Here is a 21,028-nt window from a genome sequence, read left to right as displayed (position 1 = left end):
CGCTCCCACAGGGGGAGCTCTGCTCAGCCACAAGCCAGGCTGATTGCTGCCAGCATAGCAGTGGTGGTGGGAGCCTCTCCCGCCTTCTCAGCATCGCTAAGGATGTCTGACTGCAACTTAGGCCTGCTCCCTGCTGGAAAGTGGACATCCCCTGAGGGTTTCTGGCTGCCAGAGGGATGTCTGACTGCCAGCTTAGGGCTGATCCTCTGGGGAGCGGGCCTAAGCCAGCAGGTGGACATCTCCCAAGGTGTCCCAGACTGCGAGAGGGCACAGGCCAGGCTGAGGGACCCCTCCCCTCCGAGTGCACAAATTTTTGTGCACCAGGCCTCTAGTAGATCTCTAATCCTGGATCTACCTGGCACCAGGGCCTCTGTGAACTAGAATGAGTAGGTAGAGAGAGAGAGAGGGAGAGAGAGAGAAAGAGAGAGAAAGAGAGAAGCATGTGATGTGTCTCCCTGGACAGAAAAATGCTTCGAAGGCTATCAAGTTTCTGACCAGGGAGAGGATCCTTGCTATCGGTCCACCATAGGCATTCACAGGTTAAAAACTTTGCTTCACCAAATGAAAATGATCTAGTCTCCCAATGGTTCCTTCCAAGAGCCGAACATGAAGCTGCTCAACCATGTGGTCAAACTCACAGTTTCTTTCACAGCAGGCAGCTGGGACAACTCTGGATGTGACTTTACAGGTGTTCACCCAGGGGCAGAATCCAAGATAAGTCCTGGGTGAGCAGGGTTGTCCAGTACAAAAAGCAAACTAGGGCTCTGAGCTACAGGCTTTTACTGTTGGATTTCTCTCCTAGCCAGTTCTGCATAGAAATCAATTTTGGCTTCCTCTTTTCTCACATACGATAATTCAGACTTTGGAAACACTTGGCCCTACAGTCTGCATGACTGGAAGAAAAGAAGGGCTGACTTAACATGTACAACTGTGCCGGGCAATTGGCCAGCACAAATCACTCCACTTCCCTCTAGGATTTGGGGGCTGTAATGAATGGGGTCCAAATATTAAATTTGATTTGGAGGCAACTACCTAAAAGATTACTGGAGGATGGAAGCAGGCTAGAACTCACTGGAAGGGAGATGTGCTGTAAGGAAAGTCTGGAATGGTGAACTCAACCCAGGGTTTAAGGCACACAAATTGGTCTGGCCCCAGAGCTGGAGGTGAGGAGTGGGCATCTCAGCTAGGCTTCTGAGCTGGGTGTGAGGCTTAATTCTGCGGCTGCTCAGAAGACGGAAATTGTTTATGTGTCGAGTTCCCCGAGGGAAGGAACCAGCTCTCTCACCAGGCCCATGGGCACTTCTCAGGAAGCAGAGAGCTCCAGGTGGAGGAGAGAGGTGTGGCCCAGACTAGTGCAGACCCATACCTCTTTTTTTCCTTAATCCTCACCTGAGGACATTCTTAAAGAGAGAGGAAAAAAGAGAGAGAGAGAGAGAGAGAGAGAGAGAGAGAAGAAACATTGAGTGGTTGCTTTCATACATGCCCCAACCAGGGATCGAATCCGAAACCCAGGTATATGCCCTGATGAAGAACTGAACAGGCAACCTTTCGGTGCACAGGATGATGCTCAACCAACTGAGCCACTCTGGCCAGACCAGACCCACACCTCTTTAAGAGCAGCAGCAGTGATAGTCAAATGTGATATTAGAAGACACACCAACCACAATTGCACGGTTAAAATGAAGTGGAAAACATTCTCAGGAGTTTAGTCTTCTTTTTTTTTTGCTACCTGTTTTGTTTTTTGATCTCCAATTTGTCCCCCACCCCCACCCCCCGTGTGGAAGCACTGTGTGAGTAACCTGCTGTCTGCACACTCTTGCAGTGCTGGCGTCGGCCGGACGGGAACGTTCATCGCCCTCGACAGGCTCTTGCAGCACATTCGGGAGCACGAGTTTGTGGACATCTTAGGGCTGGTGTCAGAAATGAGGTCATACCGGATGTCCATGGTACAGACAGAGGTAGGGATGTAATCAATAGGGATCTATAAATTTGACCTTGACTGAAAAATACTTCCTACTATTTCACCTCCTGTTTCAGTCTTGCATCTGCTATTTCCAGTGTCTTATTGTGCACATTCGAACTGCTTCACGGTCCAGGAGAAACAGATATTCATTTCTAAAATCCGTTCAGTGTGCAGTGCCTGCGCTTCTATTGGTGCCATGTGCCCTTGATAACTCAGAGCACGCAGATCTATCCGTAATAGACGAAGGCCTCTTTGAACAGAGGGAGAGTTCGGGGCAGCCAATCTGGGGACATGCCACTGAGTGGACGCTGTGGGACTGATGTGATTTCACCTGTGTTTGAAAGGCTAGATTTCATTCAAAAGTTTGTCACTAGTTTGTCCACCATGTGAGTCTCTGTCCCAGTTCACTTTAGATAATGATCAGGGGTTGGACTCACACTTTCTGTGCCCCTTATGATTTTAAGGATCTCCAAACTACCAACACGTCCATTTCCCTTGACTTAAATGAATGGCTTTAGCATTGTAACAACATAACAGCATGCCTAGAAACATCCATCCCTCCTCCCCCTCCCCCACCACCACGCCCAGTTCCCCTCCTCCCGGAAGTCTGGGAATGCCCAAGGGCTGGAGTGGCAGCCTGGGGCCAGCAGACAGCCTCGCACCACCTCACAGCCACAGTGGGTGTGCACCTGCGTGGGCCTCAAAAAGCAAGCACCATCGCTTGTTCACAGTCCTAGTCACCCAGCCATACCCGAAGCTTCTCAGCTTCAGGTGTAGAGTCATCTCTTTTTTTTGAAGGCGTTTGTGTGGGTGGAACAGAGTAGAACACATCCTGGCCAGACTTCTTACTCAAGTTCCAAGGAATTGAATGCAGCCTTGGTCTTCCTGGTGCTTTTCATATGAATCACCACTAGATGTCAGTATAACCCCAAAGCCTGCAGTAATGGCTTAGGTCTCAAGGCTTGGGTGGGTTTCTCCTTCACCATCCCTTTGACTTCTCTCCTGCATCCTCACTCCCATCGGAGCAAGGCTTGGCACAATCGTTCCAGTGTGTTTCTTTCTGAGCCAAAGCAGGATCATGCCACTGCGGAAAAGCAACCCATTCACATTCAGCTCTCACACGTGATGAGCAAGTCCTCATGTATGTGTCCTCCCTTCCTTACCCACTCCTGCCCCAACCCTGCTGCCTTGGATTCCACTGCTGTGGGGACATGAATGTGGCCTTGTTTAAAGCCCCTGATTTCCCAGAGAAGCCTGCTACCTAATGAGTAAACAGTGCTTCATGGATCGGTCCATCGTTTTGGCTTTCACCTCCATAAATTTATAGATCCTAATATGTGATTATAACTCCCCATGTGTGTATTAATCCCCAGCTTCAAAGGGCGGCTCCTTATTTTAAGTATTTTGGATTTGATCAATTGTCTGCCACAGTGACCTAATTTATAGCTTTTAGAACTTTATAGACTTTGATTATAGCCTGTTTGCTTTTGACTTTCCCAGTACAGGACCTTAATCCCTTTTTAAATACTACCTTCCCCCGGCAGACCCTCCATCTGATTCCACGCCAGGATCTTTCTCCAGGTGTGGTAATCACGCAACACTAGGTCGGCCATGTGCCTCTCTGCAAGGCTGAGAAAATGTTGCTTCCCCCCCTAACTTTCTTGCCCCAAACTTTGGATGTTTGGCTTCTTTGTTTACAGCAGCATTTTAAGTTGCCATCTCTAGGGAAACGGTCTTTTTAAAGGACGATATCCCTTCCCTGAACTCTGGTGGGAAAATGCAAAGTCAGCAAAAGAGGCGAGGTCACCACGGGTTACTGATTTTCCCCAACTGTTCCAGCTTCATTCTGGAGTTCCCTCGGGATTTTGCAGCAGGTCTTCTCTAGTTCAGCTGTTTATTTATGTTGCAACATCTTGTCCACTTCCCTTTATGTTTCCTCGTGGTGGCCCTCTTTGCAATGCGACCTGTATTTTGAATGTTAGGATTTTCCTAACATCCTCCTTGAGCCCATTCACAGCCAAGTCCTGCTGCCTTCTACTTTGCTGCTGTGAGTAAGTAAAGAGCAGAGTGGAACACGATTTTCTTAGCTTTCTCATCCTAGGGCACCCTGTGACACTAATGATTTTTCAATAGGCCGGAATGATCCCCAGCTGATTTCTGGCTCTGTGTATATCTATCGACCACCTGCATGTATTGTGTACTAGAATCCCGTTACTTCCCATCACCTGGATTCTATCACCCAACCCCCTTCTAAAAATAGCTGAAATAAAGTTAAGTACAGTGAGGCCTTGACTTACGAGTGTCCCGACTAACGAGTTTTTCGAGATATGAGCAGTCTCTTGGCCGATTTTTTGCTTAGAGTTGCGAGCTAAAATTCGGGTTACGAGCCAGCTTCAGATATGCCACCGCTAGTTGGCGCAGCGAACATCACAGTGAACGCCACATCAGCCCAGCATCATGTGTCTCACTCGTTCACTTTTGATTTGACATATGAGTAATTTGAGTTACCAGCTCCATCACGGAACGAATTAAACTCGTAAGTCAAGGCCCCACTGTACTTTCAGCCCCCCATAAAAGCAGAAGGCGCATAGCCCCAGTCAGCCTGGGGTGAGATGCTGTCCTCTCTCCTAAAAACAAATAAATACAAAGAGTAGACGTAACTGATTATGTGGGTCAGGTCCTCAGATGCACACAACCTGTGGCGTGGGCTATTGTTAACATGCCCTCTTCCCCTTTCTCCCCTGACCAACCTCCCCGCACCCGCCACCCCCTCCCATGGCCGCTCCACAGAGCAGCAAAGGGTAAAGAGAGTAGGGTTGCCAGGCCAGCCCCCTGGAGAAGGCCTGGGTCCCGCATGGCCACTGCACAACTCACTTTGTCTCTCAAGCTCCATTCCTCGTCTGTAAACTGTGAATGACAACGTTCAGGAATTGCCGTTGCCGTGAAGCACACATTCTGTGATGTGACAAATCTAGGCAATGCTTCCAACTGTGAAGTGGGCCGTGTGGAGAACATGCGCCTCCCTGGGGCTCTCTTCTATTTTTATCAAATGCTTTGTTTGATTTCCCTCTAATGGGCTTCCGCTGGAGGTCAGGTAGGGCTTTGCTTTTGTAGCCTGTCCTGATCGGAGCTTAGATTTCTCAGGGACCTCAGGGACCTGCCCATAAATAGTCTTTATTTACTTTTCCTGTGGTCTGGCTCCTTTTTTTTTTTTTTAGGCAAAGTTTGGCCACTGGTCAGTTCTGGGTTGAGAAACCAGGTGACCAGGTCTCTGCCTTATTATGCCCAGTGCTGACACAGCCCTGGAAGCCAGAGTGATGTACAATAAGGAGAGGCGGGTAGCTCAGTTATTGATGAGATACTACCACTAAGTAAGGGCCTATATTTTCTCCCAATCTCATTGAAAAACACAGGTGAGGCTGAAGAATCAACCCAGTGAGGTTCGAAGTCTTAACCTTACCCTTTGTTTAAAGTTGTCATACAAAATGCTCAAGATCCTAGGGACATCTTGACTGGTTCTGATGGAAAGGTTATTTCTAATGCTATTCCTTACGGAGAAAGTCTGGGCAATAAAGAAAAAGGAGAAAGATCACGAGGTTATCTTGATTTTATGTTACAAAGACAGCAACTCTCAATATTTCAGCACATTTCATCCCGCCTTCCTTCAAGTATAACTTTCACACAATTATGCCCACAGGCTATGTGTCCATATGCTAATTTTAAATTCTGCTTTTTCACTTAAATTTTTCCTATGTGTATTATACCAAATTGCCCAAAATTATATAAATTATATAAATTTCATTTTAAAGACTGGATATTTTATTATAGACATACCATTGATTATTTAAACCATTCTTCTTTGTATAGGATATAAAATTGGATTATTTTCCACTTTATTACTATTACTAGAGGCCCAGTGCACAACATTCATGCACTGAGGGTGGGGGGTGGGGGGGGTCCCTCAGCCTGGCCTGCACCCTCTCACAGGTCGGGAACCCTCAGCAGTCCTTAGCACTGCTGCAGAGGCGGGAGAGGCTCCCGCCACCACCTCTGCACTCACCAGGCTTCTGGTTGAGTGGCGCTCCCCCTGTGGGAGCACACTGATCACCAGGGGGAGCAGCTCCTGCATTGAGTACCTGCCCCCTGGTGGTCAGTGTGCATCATAGCAACTGCCATTCGGTCGATTTGCATATTAGCCTTTTATTATATAGGATCTGTGTTCACAGTGAAATGACTTTTCACTTTAAAAAAACATACAGTAGGTTGAAAGTTTTATTTCTAATTTATTCCATGGCTTTGAAGTTTAGAAAGCCCTTTCATAAAGTAATCAGAGAGGAATTAACCTATATTTTCCTTTATATTTTTGTAAGTTTAATTTATTAAACTTCTTGGAATTTATTTTGATATATTAAGAGGTAATAGACTTTTTTTTCAAAATAGTCCATCATATAGACATTGAATATTTATTGCCTTTAGCTCTATTATTATTCAAAATATTTTTTCAGTTGATTCCCTTGGATTTTCTAGTTATAAAGTTGTCTCCTACTTAATAAAAATTTGTTCCTTTGACATCAGGTCATAATATTTAACACTGTCATAGTATCAACATACTATCTTTGCACATATTTGTACAACAACATCTTGCTCTGACACATGTCCTGGCTTCTGCTGCAGGAGCAGTACATTTTCATCCATCAGTGTGTGCAGCTGATATGGACGAAGAAGAAGCAGCAGTTCTGCATCAGTGACGTCATCTACGAGAATGTCAGCAAGTCCTAGTCAGAATCCGGAGCAGTAAGTAGGGAAGTGCCCTTCGTGGGAGGGACATGGTGGGCTACAACGAAAGGCAGCAGCAGCCACTTGTCTGACTCTGAACCCACAGAGGTGGTCAGGGAAGGTGGGCGCAGGGAGAGGCAGGCACTGTAGCAGATCTTAGCGCTTCAGTGGGCCTTGGTTGGTGGGTGTGACATGAAGGCACTTCAGCAGCTCATGATGATTTGACCTCCATCCCTTCCACCCTGAACCTTAAATTACTGATTTTGGCTCTGTGCCTATAACATCAGGATATAATCATCCACCCTATTTATGTAGACATTTTGTGCAAGTAGTTTATTGATTACAAAAGGGTCATAAAGGGACTACAAAGAAGACATGAGCTGGAGTGAACACCTCAAAGAAGAAAATATTGACAGTAGTTCAGGATAGCAGAGTCTAGAAACACCTTGATCTTACCCATTATAAGCACTTACTTGAGAGCGTCCTGAATACATTAGTAACATATTCAATGTCATGTGCTCCAATTTTGACTAGAAGGTCAGATTTTAGTTGTGTAAGTAATTGGCTCAAGTAACAAGTAATCTGCCCATTCAACTCAGTAAGCAGAGTGTGAACTGTGTCTGAATATACAAAAGGGGGCAGGACCACGGACTGGGTGGGAGAGGACAGGGTGCATTGTGGGAGAAATGTGGAAGAAGTAGTATATGGACCACTGGGTAGCAAGATTGGACTAGCATCGTGCCTTTCTATCCACCAAGAAAGAGACAGAAAGCACAAAGAGGCAGGAAGGATAAAGAATAAGGAAAGAGAGCCTGGCCATTGTAGCTCAATGGTTGAGCATCAACCTATGAACCAGGAGGTCACAATTAGATTCCTGGTCAGGGCACATGCCTGGGTTGCAGGCTTGATCCCCAATGCGGGGTATGCAGGAGGCAGCCGATCAATGGTTCTCTCTCATCATTGATGTTCCTATCCCTCTCTCCCACTTTCTTCCTCTGTGAAATCAATAAAAATGTATTTTTTAAAGAAGAATAAGGAGAGAGAGAGAGAGAGAAGTTTGCAGGTGGAGGGAAAGAGGTTCAGATTCACAGAAAGTAGGAATTACACAGAGAAAGCTGCACACCTGTCTGCCCAGGCTGTGGGGTGAATGTAATGAGAGCAAGCGGTAGAGTGGGAGGAAGGGGCTGTACTTCCGGCCACAGGGCTGTTGATGGGCAGCTTTGCCCTCCCAGCCTGCTTACTGTTTCTCTCTCTCATTCACAGGACAGGACACAGTGTGCGCCCATCCTCCCTTGCTTCCAGAGTTTTGGGGGCCCCTGCTAGCCATTTGCTAAGAGGAGCCCCTGCTTTGTAATATGTGGCCAAGGAGATCCTGTATCTCGTAGAAGCACTGGGAAGACTTAGCCTTAAAGAGCCTACAGTGTCTTTTGGACTCTTTCACTTCTGGACATTTAATAACAAACCAAATTCGACGGAACACCCGGAGGTCCAGACGCTCTGCCCAGGGCAGGAAGCACAGCCCCTTCCCGAGAGTTTTGCTGGCCCCTCTCTGGTCGGGCTGAGCTTTTTGTTGCTGTTTCCAAGTGCAATGATTTTCATCTGTGTATGATTTTATCAGAACGTTGAATTGTTTCCTGCTCACACAATTGATCAAGCCCATAGCCCATGAAGGAAAGGCATTGTTAGTCTAAAATTATACCTCATTGTGAGAAAGAGGCATGGCCACATATAAAGAAATGGTGATTCTACTTCAAGAACATTGAACCAGCGATACCTGCACCCCAACGTTGAGCTATGGGATCAGGAGCAGGGAGGGTGGACCTGGGAAGAGAGAGCAGTTCTACCCAGAGATCAGCCACCTATCTTTTCCAAATACGAAAAGCTGGAATTCAGCTTCAAAGTAGAGTAGAAAAAAATATTTAATTCTTAATTGTTCTAGTTCTTGATGGTTTTCTTCCGTATTAACAGTCAAGTGTTTCTTCCTTGGCCCCCTGGGACGAATGTCGCCAGCCAGGTTCTTTTGCCACAAACCAGATCTGATTCGAAGAGTCGAAAGTCTGACTCTTCAGACTCCGTCGCGGTCTGAGCAAGCTTGGTGCCTAGTCTCTGCATCGCTTTTGTTTTTGTGTTCATACGTGGGGAGCGACTTCTGTGAGAACTACATAGGATGTGAAAACCGCACTTTCTTTCCCCCAGACCGCTGGGGATTTCTGAAAACATGAAAATGAACTGCAGCGCGCTAGGACAATTATTTGGCTGCCACTTTTTTTTTTTAAATTGTCAAGTGTCACTGTGAATATCAACAGAGATTTCTTTTTGTTTTCTCGGGTTTTTTTGTTGTTGTTGTTGTTGTCAGTTTCGTTTTAATCAGTGTAACCAGTAACATTTTCTCCCACTCTTTTAGATTTTGTAGAATTCCATGATTGTGTATTGTGACATGAACGCTGTCAGAATGGACACAGACGGCACCGTGGGGCCTGTTCCCTTGTGTCCCCGAGGAATCAGGGCTGACGGTGTGCAAAGGAAAACCTTCTGAGGGAGAGGAAACACACGCCGGCTGCTTCCTCGTGGTGGCGTGGCCGGAGCGAGCCTGCCCACGTGGCCTGGCCAGGCTTTGCCCCTCTCCGCGTATGGATCAGTGCCCCTCGCCCTGGCCTCCCTCCATTCCTGATCATCTTCATGGAGCCGTGAGCATAGGATCAGCTTAATATTTTATCAGTGACCTTGGTGGTGGTGAAGGGTGCCAAGTGACAGCTCTGCACCCCACCGTCTTGTCACCGAGAGGACCTGGCCACAGCAGAGCTTGGCGCGGTTCTCAGCGAGTCCTGGCCAGCCAGGTTCAGGTTAACCGCAGGGGTGCCCACGCCCTGCAGGTTAGCAGCTCGGGCTCCCAGGCTTGTCAGTTGCACTCGCCTCCCTTCCTCCCCTCCTTGCCTCGCTGCGCCACCGCCTCTTCTCACCTCGCCCCCCTCTTTCCTTCTTGGACGCGTGAATAAGGCATCGCTCCATGCTCAGGTGCACGCACCGCTAAAGAAAGGCGGCACGGGCCGGTAGATTTTTCACACACAGACGGGCCCGGAGGGAAGTGTGCCACCGTGGCTGAGCCGATAAGCCGCGTGGGTGTGCCGGAATCCATTTCCAATTTCCGTAAGCGGGAACATTCCTTCCCCTGAAACTTAAGGCACGTCATCAATATTTCATGTTTTTCTCCAGCTCCCCTTCGGGGAGGGATCAAATAGTACCAGATCGGTTTTCCCAAAAGAGAAGATGAGGTGTCCAGACTTAGACTGAGGACTCGGAGTTTAGATGATGACAGGAGGGTCACACGCAGCACGTTCCCGGGTCTTGTTCCTCAGGCTCTCCGTCCGTCACTGTCCCCGCCGGGCACACTGCACCCCCTAGTTTGTGAGTGGGTGGTGAGGAAGCAGAGGTCTGCCAGAAGCCTGGGGTTTTCATCCTGACTTTGGAACTCCTCTCTCCTGAGTCTCAGTCAATAAACTTTTGAAAAAAACTAAAAACAGCTCCGTATTCTGAGGGTGTAAAGAGTATCAAATGTAATAACCCCCCAAAGGCGCTTTGTAGCTTGTTCTTTCATGGCTCCTAAGGCCACTCTAAGCAGCTTAATTTCCACCCCAGGACTCAATGATAAGCATTCAGAGGGGCGGCTGTGGGGCCTCTGGATTAGGGATTAGTTTTTTAAAATCATCTCCGTACTGTTTTTCCTGAGCACAGGGGCACTGGCCCACGCACGCGGCTCCTCGCAGGCTACGTGGTGCAGAGCCAATTTCTGAAGTTAACAGAGAAACTACCATGAGAATCGATTTCCAAATTGAACAGTTAACACCAACGGGGCCAGCACAGCACATTATACGATTTTACTCCACTTGAAAGGGAAAGAAAGTGGTAGAGGACTGCAATTTTTTTTTTTTTTGGACAGAATGCTAATTCAGGCTTTACAATTTTCCACTATGAAGTCGGCATTGCCCCTACTGCCCTAAATTTAAAATGACAAAAGTTAGTAAGATTGCAAAAAATCTCTTATCAAAATCTATCTAACCTCTTATAAAACTTTTAATTAGATTTTATAGGGTCTCTCTTTTTCTAAAAGCTGTCCCTGCCCCTCCAGAGGCTTGCGTTTCTGAAAGAAGGCCGCGGTGACAATGGGGAGAGTGGGGGCGGGGAGCCCTGGATCTGGATTTTTTGCAAAGCATATGATAGCTGCTTGCTAGAGGCTTGGGCCTTCGCCAATGAGTTCAGGTTACTGAATCCAATCTCTAAGAGCCAAAATCCTCCCTGCTTTCTAGCAAGGAGGCCTTCCTCTCCGGCTCAGGAAACGTGATGTCATGCGCTTCAAATGAGCTGGCTCGTTTCCTAGCTCACAGATCGCTGGTCTGCTACTTGGCACGAGCTCAGAGTCCAGGGGCCATACCTAGGACGAAACACAACACCCATGTTGGCCAAAGGGGTGATGAAGAAACAGAAACACAACACATGCAAAAACGGCAAACTTCTGCCCCTGGCTTCCTAACAGCCCCGTGCGGATGCATGTGAAGGAAACGTAAGCCAGGACATCGCTGGTGCCTGGCCTGCCAGAACAGCAGGACTTCGTGTTCCGTTTCAACTGATGCTCATCACGAGGCCTGATCCCGGTGTCACTCCCTTAAATGCTTAGCTCTGGAGGGACCTGAACAAAGTAAAGGTTGTCCGGGACAGGGTCACCAGAACCATTAGGGATGTGGAAAACGACAAGTCGTAGTGACAGCATGTGGGAAAAGTGAGGGTGTTAATGAGGAAATCATCCATTCAGCTGGTCAGTCACTGTACAAATGTTTGTTTACCTAAGCATGGTGAATGAATGAATCCATCCACCAATGAAAGAACTCCTCACCACTTGCAATATACTAGGCACTAGAAGCACAAGTGGTGCTATGTACTGATTATTTAAAATGTGTGATGGAATCAGAGTTTCGTTGCTGTTTTTGGAAGGACAAAAAAAAGTCTTTTCCAAGACTCAGTGCCTCTTCCTTGATGAGAAATTCCACCTCCTACTCAAAGCACACCCCTGGCAGATGGCTGATTCTTTCCTACTGAGCACGTCCAGGGTGTGGAACTGCCACCTCACAGGGCAGCCCATCACCTCATTTGTCAGAGAGCATTTCTTCCTGTCTACGCAGCCAGGGACCTAACATTGAGGCTGTGAGTCCCTGCTTCTCGGGGCTATACTAGCAGTGGTTCTCAACCTTCTGGCCCTTTAAATACAGTTCCTCATGTTGTGACCCAACCATAACATTATTTTCATTGCTACTTCATAACTGTAATGTTGCTACTGTTATGAATCATAATGTAAATATCTGATATGCAGGATGGTCTTAGGTGACCCCTGTGAAAGGGTCATTCGACTGCCAAAGGGGTCGCGACCCACAGGTTGAGAACCGCTGGGCTATAGGCTGAAGCCCAAATCTACTTCCCATTTTGGTAAAAGGGCAGGTGCTGTGAGCATGCCACTGCCCAGGGCATGAAATTTAATAATCAAAGTAAAGCTGCCCAGAGCTTTAAACAGAGGCCTGGTTTTCTTTTAAGCATTTACACCTGACTCCCAGGGGAGAAATGGTGGGTGTGCATTTTTCTCCAAATGCGGTAAGCTCTTTATATGCATAGTCTCTTAATTTCTTAAGAGTAGTCATTTAGCCGGAGAAGAAATGAAGAGGCAGTTGGGTTAAGTAAATTATAACAACCACTGGGGGTACCCACCTAGCTCTGTCTAGCCAAAATATCTCTTTTCCCCACTTCATTCTGCTTCTCATCCATAGTTCCCACTGATGAACTAAAATAGAACAGCTTCATTTTAGGTAGTGTGTTTAATAGAGAGGGTCATTTTCAATGCTAGAAATATTATTTCTAACCCTCTAAGAAAGTAATTTTACTTAACATCCTATGCCAGGGACTGTAGGAGGGGCTGGGGTATGAAGATGGATGAGACCAGGTCCTAGCTTTAAGGAGTTAGCATCCTCATAGGAAAATCAGAAGTGAAACCACGGGCAACAAAGTGTTGCAGCTGCCGCGACAGAAACACACAAAGCATCCCATGGAGGCCCGAGAGAAGGACGGAGAGTTTCTTCTGGAAGGTCCAGGAAAGGCCGTCCTGCCACAGTCAAGTGTGAAAGACTACGGAGCCGCATTAAAGGACGCCAGTGATGCACTCATTTCTGCCGTCAGCACCCACTCACAGAACACCCACCTCCCAGGCACCGGGCCCTGCGGATGACCAACCTGTCAGCTCTGCCTGATGGGGCTTTCTTCCTCGCTGACACCAGAGGGACAACTTCTTTCCGGCCTCCCCAGATGCTCATGTGTTACCCTGCAGACCCCCTCCCTGGGTTTACTGTGACTGCAAACGTAACAGCGCACATTGGGGCCACCTCTCCCAGCCACTTGCACTTACTTCTGGCAAGTGGAAGGTAAGCTAGAGTAAGACTTCACACCCTGGCCCCTCCTCTCCCACCCCCCCACCCCCCACAGAGATGGTGGTGCCAAAAAGATGGAAAGAGCTGGGTCCCTGAGTCACCTGCAGGAGGAAGAGCTGCCTGCTGAGCCATGACGTGATCAAGGAACACATTCCTGTCGTGTTGGCACTGCGATGCTGGTCTTGCCAGCTCCGGCTGTCAGTCTGCCCTTAGCTAATCCGGCGGCTAAAGGACACCTTTACAACTAGGTTCGGTCTCCGGGACAGTGGGAGTTCTTCGGGGCAGTGGTGTGTGACTATCCAATAAAATTCCCAGAGAACAGGTGAGCATTGAAACAGATCAGAGCCAGGGTCACCCACAATGCGAACAAGGACTCGGGAAAAGCCACAGAACAATGATGGTTCTTTGAATAAATAAACTTTTCTATTAAAATAAATGCAGGCTTCTCCAGAAGTGGATTTCCTCCAAGTTGGATCTCTCCTTCTCTCTCTCTCTCTCTTTTTTTTTTCATGTCTCGTTCCAAACCCCATAATAAGACCATTACTTAAGAAACTCACTAGGATGTCTTAGTCTTATGCAAGACTATTGGCTCTGAATCAGAGTCCCGGATTCCTATGAACAATAGGCCCCACAGTGGTTTCCCATCAATAAAAACCCAACGGCCAGGAGGCCAGGAGGCTTGGCATGTGGATGCTGCTGAGCTAGCCAGGTCTTTGGCTTGTGTGTGTTACGGTGAATTCCAGGGCAGTGGATAGGAGCTCAGAGCAGCTGACACAAGCAGGTCTAAGAACACCACAAATCCAAGGGCTGCTTCAACTAGGAACAGTTAGCTGCCACCACTACAAATACAAAACAGAATGGTCTTGGAAGGGTTCCTTCATGTTCAAAACCGAACTAGGTCATGTCCTCCCTTAACCAATGAATGTGGGCAGCAGTACAGCTCAGGGCCCAGCAGCGGTGCAGAGCAGAGCGGTTTAGAAGACTCTGCCCCTGATTGAGACTCAGTCATCTCATCTGTGAAATGGGCTTAGTGATGGCAGCTTTCTCATAGGGCTTTAAGAAGATAAAACAGATAATGTGTCAGGGGCTGAAAACAATATGTGGAGTAACGTATTATATTACATGGCTCCCCGGTACAAGCAAACCTCCCACCGTCTCCAAGGGCCATCTTGGGATCTTTGAAGAAATTTCATAAGAGCATCTGAAGCTGGTCCCTGAGCGGGACTGGCTCAGTTTCTTCATGGTGATGCCTGAAACTCCATCCCTCCTGATCCCCCCCCATCTCAGACCTCAGAATAGAAAGCAGGTGCAGCCTGTGCCCCAGCGTGGACGCTGTGTCTCAGGCAAGTGGTGTCAAAGCAGGAGCAGACCCTCTAACCCAGAAGCCTGGGCTGCCCCGGCCTGGCTTTCTGCTTGGACTCTGTGTGAGTTTTGTGTCTCGTGCTCATGAGCTGTGCTAGAGGGTTTCCCGCAAAGCAGTGCCAGGGCCTGAGTCACATTCAGTGAGCACCATTGAATCCCTCTGCGCACGGGTGTCCTTGTTCGAAGGGGGGAATTAGAAGCGATTCCTCCACAGGGTTGCACTGGGGTGATGTGTAAAGCCCTTGGCGTGGTGCCTGGTGGTCTGGGGGTGCAGGGTGACATCACAGAAAAGCACAGACTTTTGAGTCACAGCAGCCTGTGCTTTGACACTGAGGTCTGTTTCCTTGAGAAGTCACCTACCATCTCCCACAAAAAGAAAAGGCATATCTGCCTCGTGGAGTTGTGGTAAAACGCAGAACTGGTTGTGTGAAGCACTCGCGGAGGGCAGGCAGCGTCGGCATGGAACACATAATGATGCAGGACTCTGAGTCTCTCTCGGTGCGATTAGACCACCACTCCTTCCCACTCATTCCAGCACCAAGACATCCCCAGAGTGAGCATGCCCGTTTCACACGGGATCCCCCCGGGCACACTAACGAGCATGGAGCATGCCGTCCATGAGGCCTGCTCCCCAGTCTAGTGGTACCCACCTTCCCTGCTAAGAGCTGCCAAACCTGGAGTCAGCAACGCAGTCCGAGCGGCCTCCCCTGCACACGTCCGATGGAGTGAGTTACGGGCAACTCCTCAATCTAACGAATGCTGAAAGAAGTGGGAAGCATGCAAGTGATGCCAGATCGCTATTTTAATTTGCATTTTGTAAATCCATTGCGCTGTCACCAAGGCATAAAATGAGAAGTCATTTCCCCATTTTTTTTCTATTGCTGCGAGACAAGTGAAATGAATTACCCAAATGTCTAAATGCTGCCCTGTAAGGCTGGTTGTAGAGAAGAGGCAATAAACTTAACTTCTCTGTGCTGGTTTCCTAATGTAAAATGTGTTTTCACTGACGGCTGCGGGATGCTGGGTTGCTACAGTTGTTACTACTCCAGACCTCCTCACCTTGCATAGGGCTGCATTTTGTAAGCTGAACTGCAGGCTGTGGCCACTGCCTTAGCCTGTGGTCCCACAGCTCTGCCGCTCGCATTCATCACTAGCACAAGCCTTCTAGGAGCTGGAGACTCCACCATTGTCATGTTTACTGAATAAGCCACAAGCAGATTAACACATAGCATATGCATGTCTGTTCCTGGTCTGACCTGGCTATCACGGGGAAGATTGGCACCAGGATCAGCTAATTTTTGGCCCTGATTTATTAGTATTTTATATGATTTTTACTTCAAAGCATAAATGTGGACCTCCGAGAAGACGTCCAAAGGTAATTTTCTTGTCTACACCAGGTGGTGCTTTGAAGCGGTGGTCAGCCTCTGAAATCCCCCACCGCTGTCAGTGGCTGTTGAGACCGAGAACTGCATTTCTGGGTCTGATGTTGCCATGGATGGTCAGCTGCCCATCTACCTTCATGGGCCTGGAGGGCCTTCACGGGAGGCCACCTGGGGAGAAGGACCAGTGATTTCCCATGCGGCTCTGCCCCTTCAATGACAGAAACTCTGATTTTACCTAACTTATACAGTGGAACACTATGTAAAAATTTCATGTTTAAAAAATGTGTTCTGCTTAAAATTTTTTCACACACTAACCTATGATATCTGAGAGAAGAGATTGGTAGGCTATATAGAAGTTCCAGAGCATTGAATCTAAATTGAGCTGTCCCACTTACTCCGTGACTTTGTATAAGCTCCTTATATCCAAGCTTCTATTCCTTCATCTGTAAAGTGAGGGTACCTGTGATACTTCTCAGCACACGAGTTCAGTTCTTGTTCCCCTTCCTTTGAGAATAGATGGGAGGGCAGAAGGCCTTATGTCAGCGGTTCTCAACCTGTGGGTCTCAACCCCTTTAGGGGTCGAATGACCCTTTCACATGGGTCGCCTAAGACCATCAGAAAACACATCTATAATTACATATTGTTTTTGTGATTACTATGCTTTAATTATGTTCAATTTGTAACAATGAAAAGACATCCTGCATATCAGATATTTACATTACGATTCATAACAGTAGCAAATTAGTTATGAAGTAGCAACGAAAATAATTTTATGGTTGGGGGTCACCACAACATGAGGAACTGTGTTAAAGGGTCGCGGCATTAGGAAGGTTGAGAACCACTGCCTAATGTATTACCAGCTAAGAGGAAGAAATGTTAAAATGAGACGGCTGTGAAAGACCTACAGGTACTAATTTATCATCATGTGTGCCTATGTGTGTGATTCCCTACTTTTCCATGACCTGAGACTGTGTGTTCATTTGTAGGGACAGGAATGACTGAAGTCGGAGAAACTGTGTTCCTCTCACAGCCAGGTTTGAGGGACAGGACTGCTGCCAAGGGCGACCGAGGGCAGCCCCCAAAAGCAGCAGGAATTGGGCCACGTGCCTGGGACTAAAGTCAGGAAGGACAGAGCCCTGGGACTAGCCCAGATCAGGACCATCTGGGCCTGGCAGGAGCCCTGGTTCACTGCCCACCTCAGCCCAGCACCAGGTAAAGGTAATGAGCCTCAGGCCCTTCAGGCAGCAGCTCAGCGATTCAAATATCCCCACTGATACAGAAATTCAGGTTCAGTAGGTACCTCAGCTGCCTCAGAGCCCCTGATAGCCATATCTTACGCCAATTCAGAGTCTAACAGTGTAGTTCTTAGTATTTCCTTTTATTTTACTGGAATTTTGCTAGCTTTTCATGTTATAACCTTTCTTTTACATTGTGATGAGATAAACCTGAACATTTGGGTATTAGAAGGAAGTTTTGCCCCTGGCTGGGTAACTCAGTTGGTTAGAGAATCATCTAAGTTGTAAGTTCAATTCCTGGTCAGGGCACATACAAGAATCAACCAATGAATGCACAAATAAGTGGAACAATGGATTGACATTTCTCTCTCTCTCAAAAAAAAAAAAATCAATAAATTTAAAAGATAGGGTTTGGTTTTTTTTCTGGTAACTGTAACCCCCTCCACCCCAAAAAACCCTGAGTTTAAGGCAACTGGCTTCTTCAGCTTCTTTCTTGTCCTCAACTTTGAAGATAAAAAGGAAAAAAGGACCCTAGCTAGTTGGCTCAGTGGACAGAGCATTGGCCACAGACTGAAGGATCCTGGTTTCAGTTCCTGTCAAGGGCATGCACCTTGGTTGCAGGCTCGATCCTAGACCCTGCTTGGGGCACATGCAGGAGGCAACCAACTGATGTGTATCTCTCACATCGATGTTTCTGTCTCTCCTCCTCCCTTCCACTCTCTCTAAAAATCAATAGAAAAATATTCTTGGGTGAGGATTAACCAAAAAAAAAAAAAAAGGAACAAAGAGTCCAGGAAGGAGGCTGTGGGGTGATGTGGGAGCAGGTCTTAGAGAGGGGATTAAGAAACCAAGATGAGGGAAAGAACATGGGTAGGAGAGAAAGATGAGTACAGACTGAAATTCCTGTCTCGAACCAGAACTGTTAAAGGCATGCCCTTTGGGAAAACTAAATGTAACAAGTATAAAATCACAGCTTCCGGGCCATCAGCAGTGCTGGTTTTGGGGTGTAATTTTGCTTCAGGAAATCAGTAAGACTAGCACTAGGGGGAAGTAAAGCAAGCTGCACAGTTCCTTTGATTGTACAGTCCAAAGGCAGAGGATACAGTTAGGATTCTCTTTAATGTCCAGTTCTTAAAGTAGACACTTACTAAATGTTTATTGAATGAAAGTTGTCTGCTCCTACTCAGAAGCCACCAGTCTTTATATAAACCCCTTAACTGAGCACACAACTTGGTAATAATATTCCTCACGCAAGCCTCCTTATGCAAGCATTGAGAAAGTGAGAAGACCCAACCTTGATGACATCTCCACCCACCCAACCCCCAATGCAGCCTCCACAAATTTAATCCTAGGAAACAAGTGAATCTCAAATTTTCCTAGAGAAAAGTATAAAAGGAAACGTTTTAAGTGATTAGAGTGTCTCTCACATTAGCTCCCCACGACTCTGCCTCCTAAGGGGTGGAGGGTGGGGGAAATGAAATTCACTGCTCACCTTTTATAAACAACACAAGACTATCATCTTGGGATAAGGAAACTCAACAGCTCTTTGCTTGGGGACAGTTCCCCAACTGCAGTGCAGCAATGGGATCCCAGCAGAGCAGCTGAGGCCCGCTGAACGGAGGAGTACAGACCAGAGTCCGGGGCACTGGAAGTGGCTGGGATTTCCAAAGAAGGGCACCAGAGTGGAGGCAGTTGTGCAGGGAGAAGCTGCAGAAATCTCTTAAGTGAATCCACCCAGTTCATGTAGAGCAGCGGTTCTCAACCTGTGGGTTGCGACCCCTTTTGGGGTGGAACGACCCTTTCACAGGGGTTGCCTAAGACCATCGGAAAACACATATATAATTACATATTGTTTTTGTGATTAATCACTATGCTTTAATTATGTTCAATCTGTAACAATGAAATTGGGGGTCACCACAACATGAGGAACTGTATTAAAGGGTCGCGGCATTAGGAAGGTTGAGAACCACTGATGGTTACCCAAACATTACCCAAAAGCAACATTACCCAAAGCTTACCAGGGAGTGGCTGCTAAAGGTTGAGAGTGGAATAGGACTACCAGAGGTGGCCGTGCTGGGGGACATCAAAGATTCAGCTCAGAAAAAGTGAACAGGCCTGCTTCAGCACCTTAGGCATCCAGCTGAGATACAAACTACTCTGGGAATTCATCCAAAAAAGGGTATCCCTCAGAAGTAAAAACTCTACGGTATGAACTATTTTTGACAGGTGCAGACAAAGCCTAAAATCCAGCCTGACCAGATAGGCAGAAGAGTTTGTAGACAGAGTCCCAACAAGGTGACCAGACCTTTTAAAACACATTGCGCTTACCATGGTCCATCCTAACAAAGCATAGAAGCAAAGGTGTGCAAGTTCAAAGCGATCAGCCATGTAGAAATCCTTGCTAGAACAAGAATACGTTTCAAAGGAAGATAACATATTCTAGAGCATCTAAAACATCAAAAGCATCAAATACGTAATACAAATGATGACACGTGTGAAGAAAGAGGAACCTGAGACCCATCGTGAGGGAGGAAAAACATAATCGGTAAACACTGAGCCCGAGATGGCCCCAATGCTAGATAAAGATGAAAAAGCAGCCTTAATGGTTCTTCATTCTATGAGCAGCCGTTGGCTTCATGTCGGTTCCAGTTGCCGGTTGGTTTGGTTTCCCCCACGTTCCCAGAAGCAGCCTTATTGTGCCGTCAGAAATTCAAGGACCAGCTGGCTGGCATGCTCTCCCCGGCGGTCTGAGTCCCAGCTCTATGGATCTGCTGAGCTAGTCTCTCGGATGAAATCTTTTCTGAATTCCTGACGTAACAGCACCAGTTAGGTTGTGCCCCTTCTCAGAGGTTTATCTATCAGCTGTGGGTAGGCCCTTCCTCCAAACCTCACAGGCAGCGGTGACCAAAACCCTTAGATGTCTGGATCCAATCTCTGTAAGGCCTGTCTCTCAAGATTCTAAATCCCATCCATCCCAACTCTTTTCTTTGTCCCCACAACCCTGAGGGAGGAAACTGCTTCCTGTGATAGTTTCCTTTAGAATTTTCTAGTATAAAGACATAGTTATAGCCCTGGGCGGCGTGGCTCAGTGGCTGAGCATTGACCTCTGAACCAGGAGGTCAAGGCTCGATTCCCATCAATGTATATGCCCAGGTTGTAGGCTCAATCCCCAGTGTCGGACGTGCTGATCAATGATTCTCTCTCATCACTGATCTTTCTATCTCTCGCCCTCTCTCTTCCTCTCTGAAATCAATAAAAACATATTTAAAAAACATGTAGTTATAAATTATACCAGTTCTTTTAATATCAGTTATGCTACATTACACTGTTTTAATTTTTCTTTTGTCTCATGCTTACATCTTCAGATATTTTTAGTAAGGGCTTAGTGATAAATGTGTATCAATGCTTATGAAATAAACAAGACCCACAATAATTCTCTATCATCCTTACATTTGTTTCACTTTATCTTATGAAGACATTGAGAAATGGAAAATGAAAAACTCCCATATCCCTCATGATTTGGGGAGAGTTTCCTTGCCTATAAAATACAATTCACAGAGTTATAATAGATAGCTAACAAAGCATTTCTGTGAAGCACTTAGTAATCATAAGTGCTATATAAATTTGTTTTTACTACTGTGACCAACTGTGACTAGACAGTAGAAGGAAGAGCTAATGAAATAAGAGAGGTGAAAAGAAGAGAAACAATTAAAGAAAGTATTCTAGAGTGGTTTCTACAGACTGAAAAATACACTGAAAATCAGTTTTAAAAATATAAGAGTGAGCCTCTGTTTTTCTCATTCCATTCAACCTTGATCCCCAGTCTACACACCAAAGAATCATTTT

At 46.9% G+C, this 21,028-nt stretch overlaps 1 protein-coding gene across 1 annotated transcript in view; it reads left to right on the top strand.

The window, feature by feature from the left end:
* PTPRO (protein tyrosine phosphatase receptor type O) overlaps positions 1–10,243 on the top strand; it is a gene marked incomplete at its 5' end in the record, with an annotated part of 137,618 nt that extends 127,375 nt beyond the window's left edge. Inside the window, 3 exons of the mRNA XM_081084012.1 lie at positions 1,823–1,958; positions 6,638–6,757; positions 8,003–10,243. Coding sequence (XP_080940138.1) covers positions 1,823–1,958; positions 6,638–6,742 — 241 coding nt within the window. The 3' untranslated portion in view covers positions 6,743–6,757; positions 8,003–10,243. The remainder of the gene's footprint in view (positions 1–1,822; positions 1,959–6,637; positions 6,758–8,002) is intronic.
* Between the last annotated feature and the right edge of the window lie 10,785 nt (positions 10,244–21,028).

The sequence above is a fragment of the Myotis nattereri genome (genome assembly GCF_964212035.1).
Source record: "Myotis nattereri genome assembly, chromosome: 2".
Taxonomy (NCBI): Eukaryota; Metazoa; Chordata; class Mammalia; order Chiroptera; family Vespertilionidae; genus Myotis; species Myotis nattereri.
This window is presented reverse-complemented; position numbering and strand designations above follow the sequence as displayed.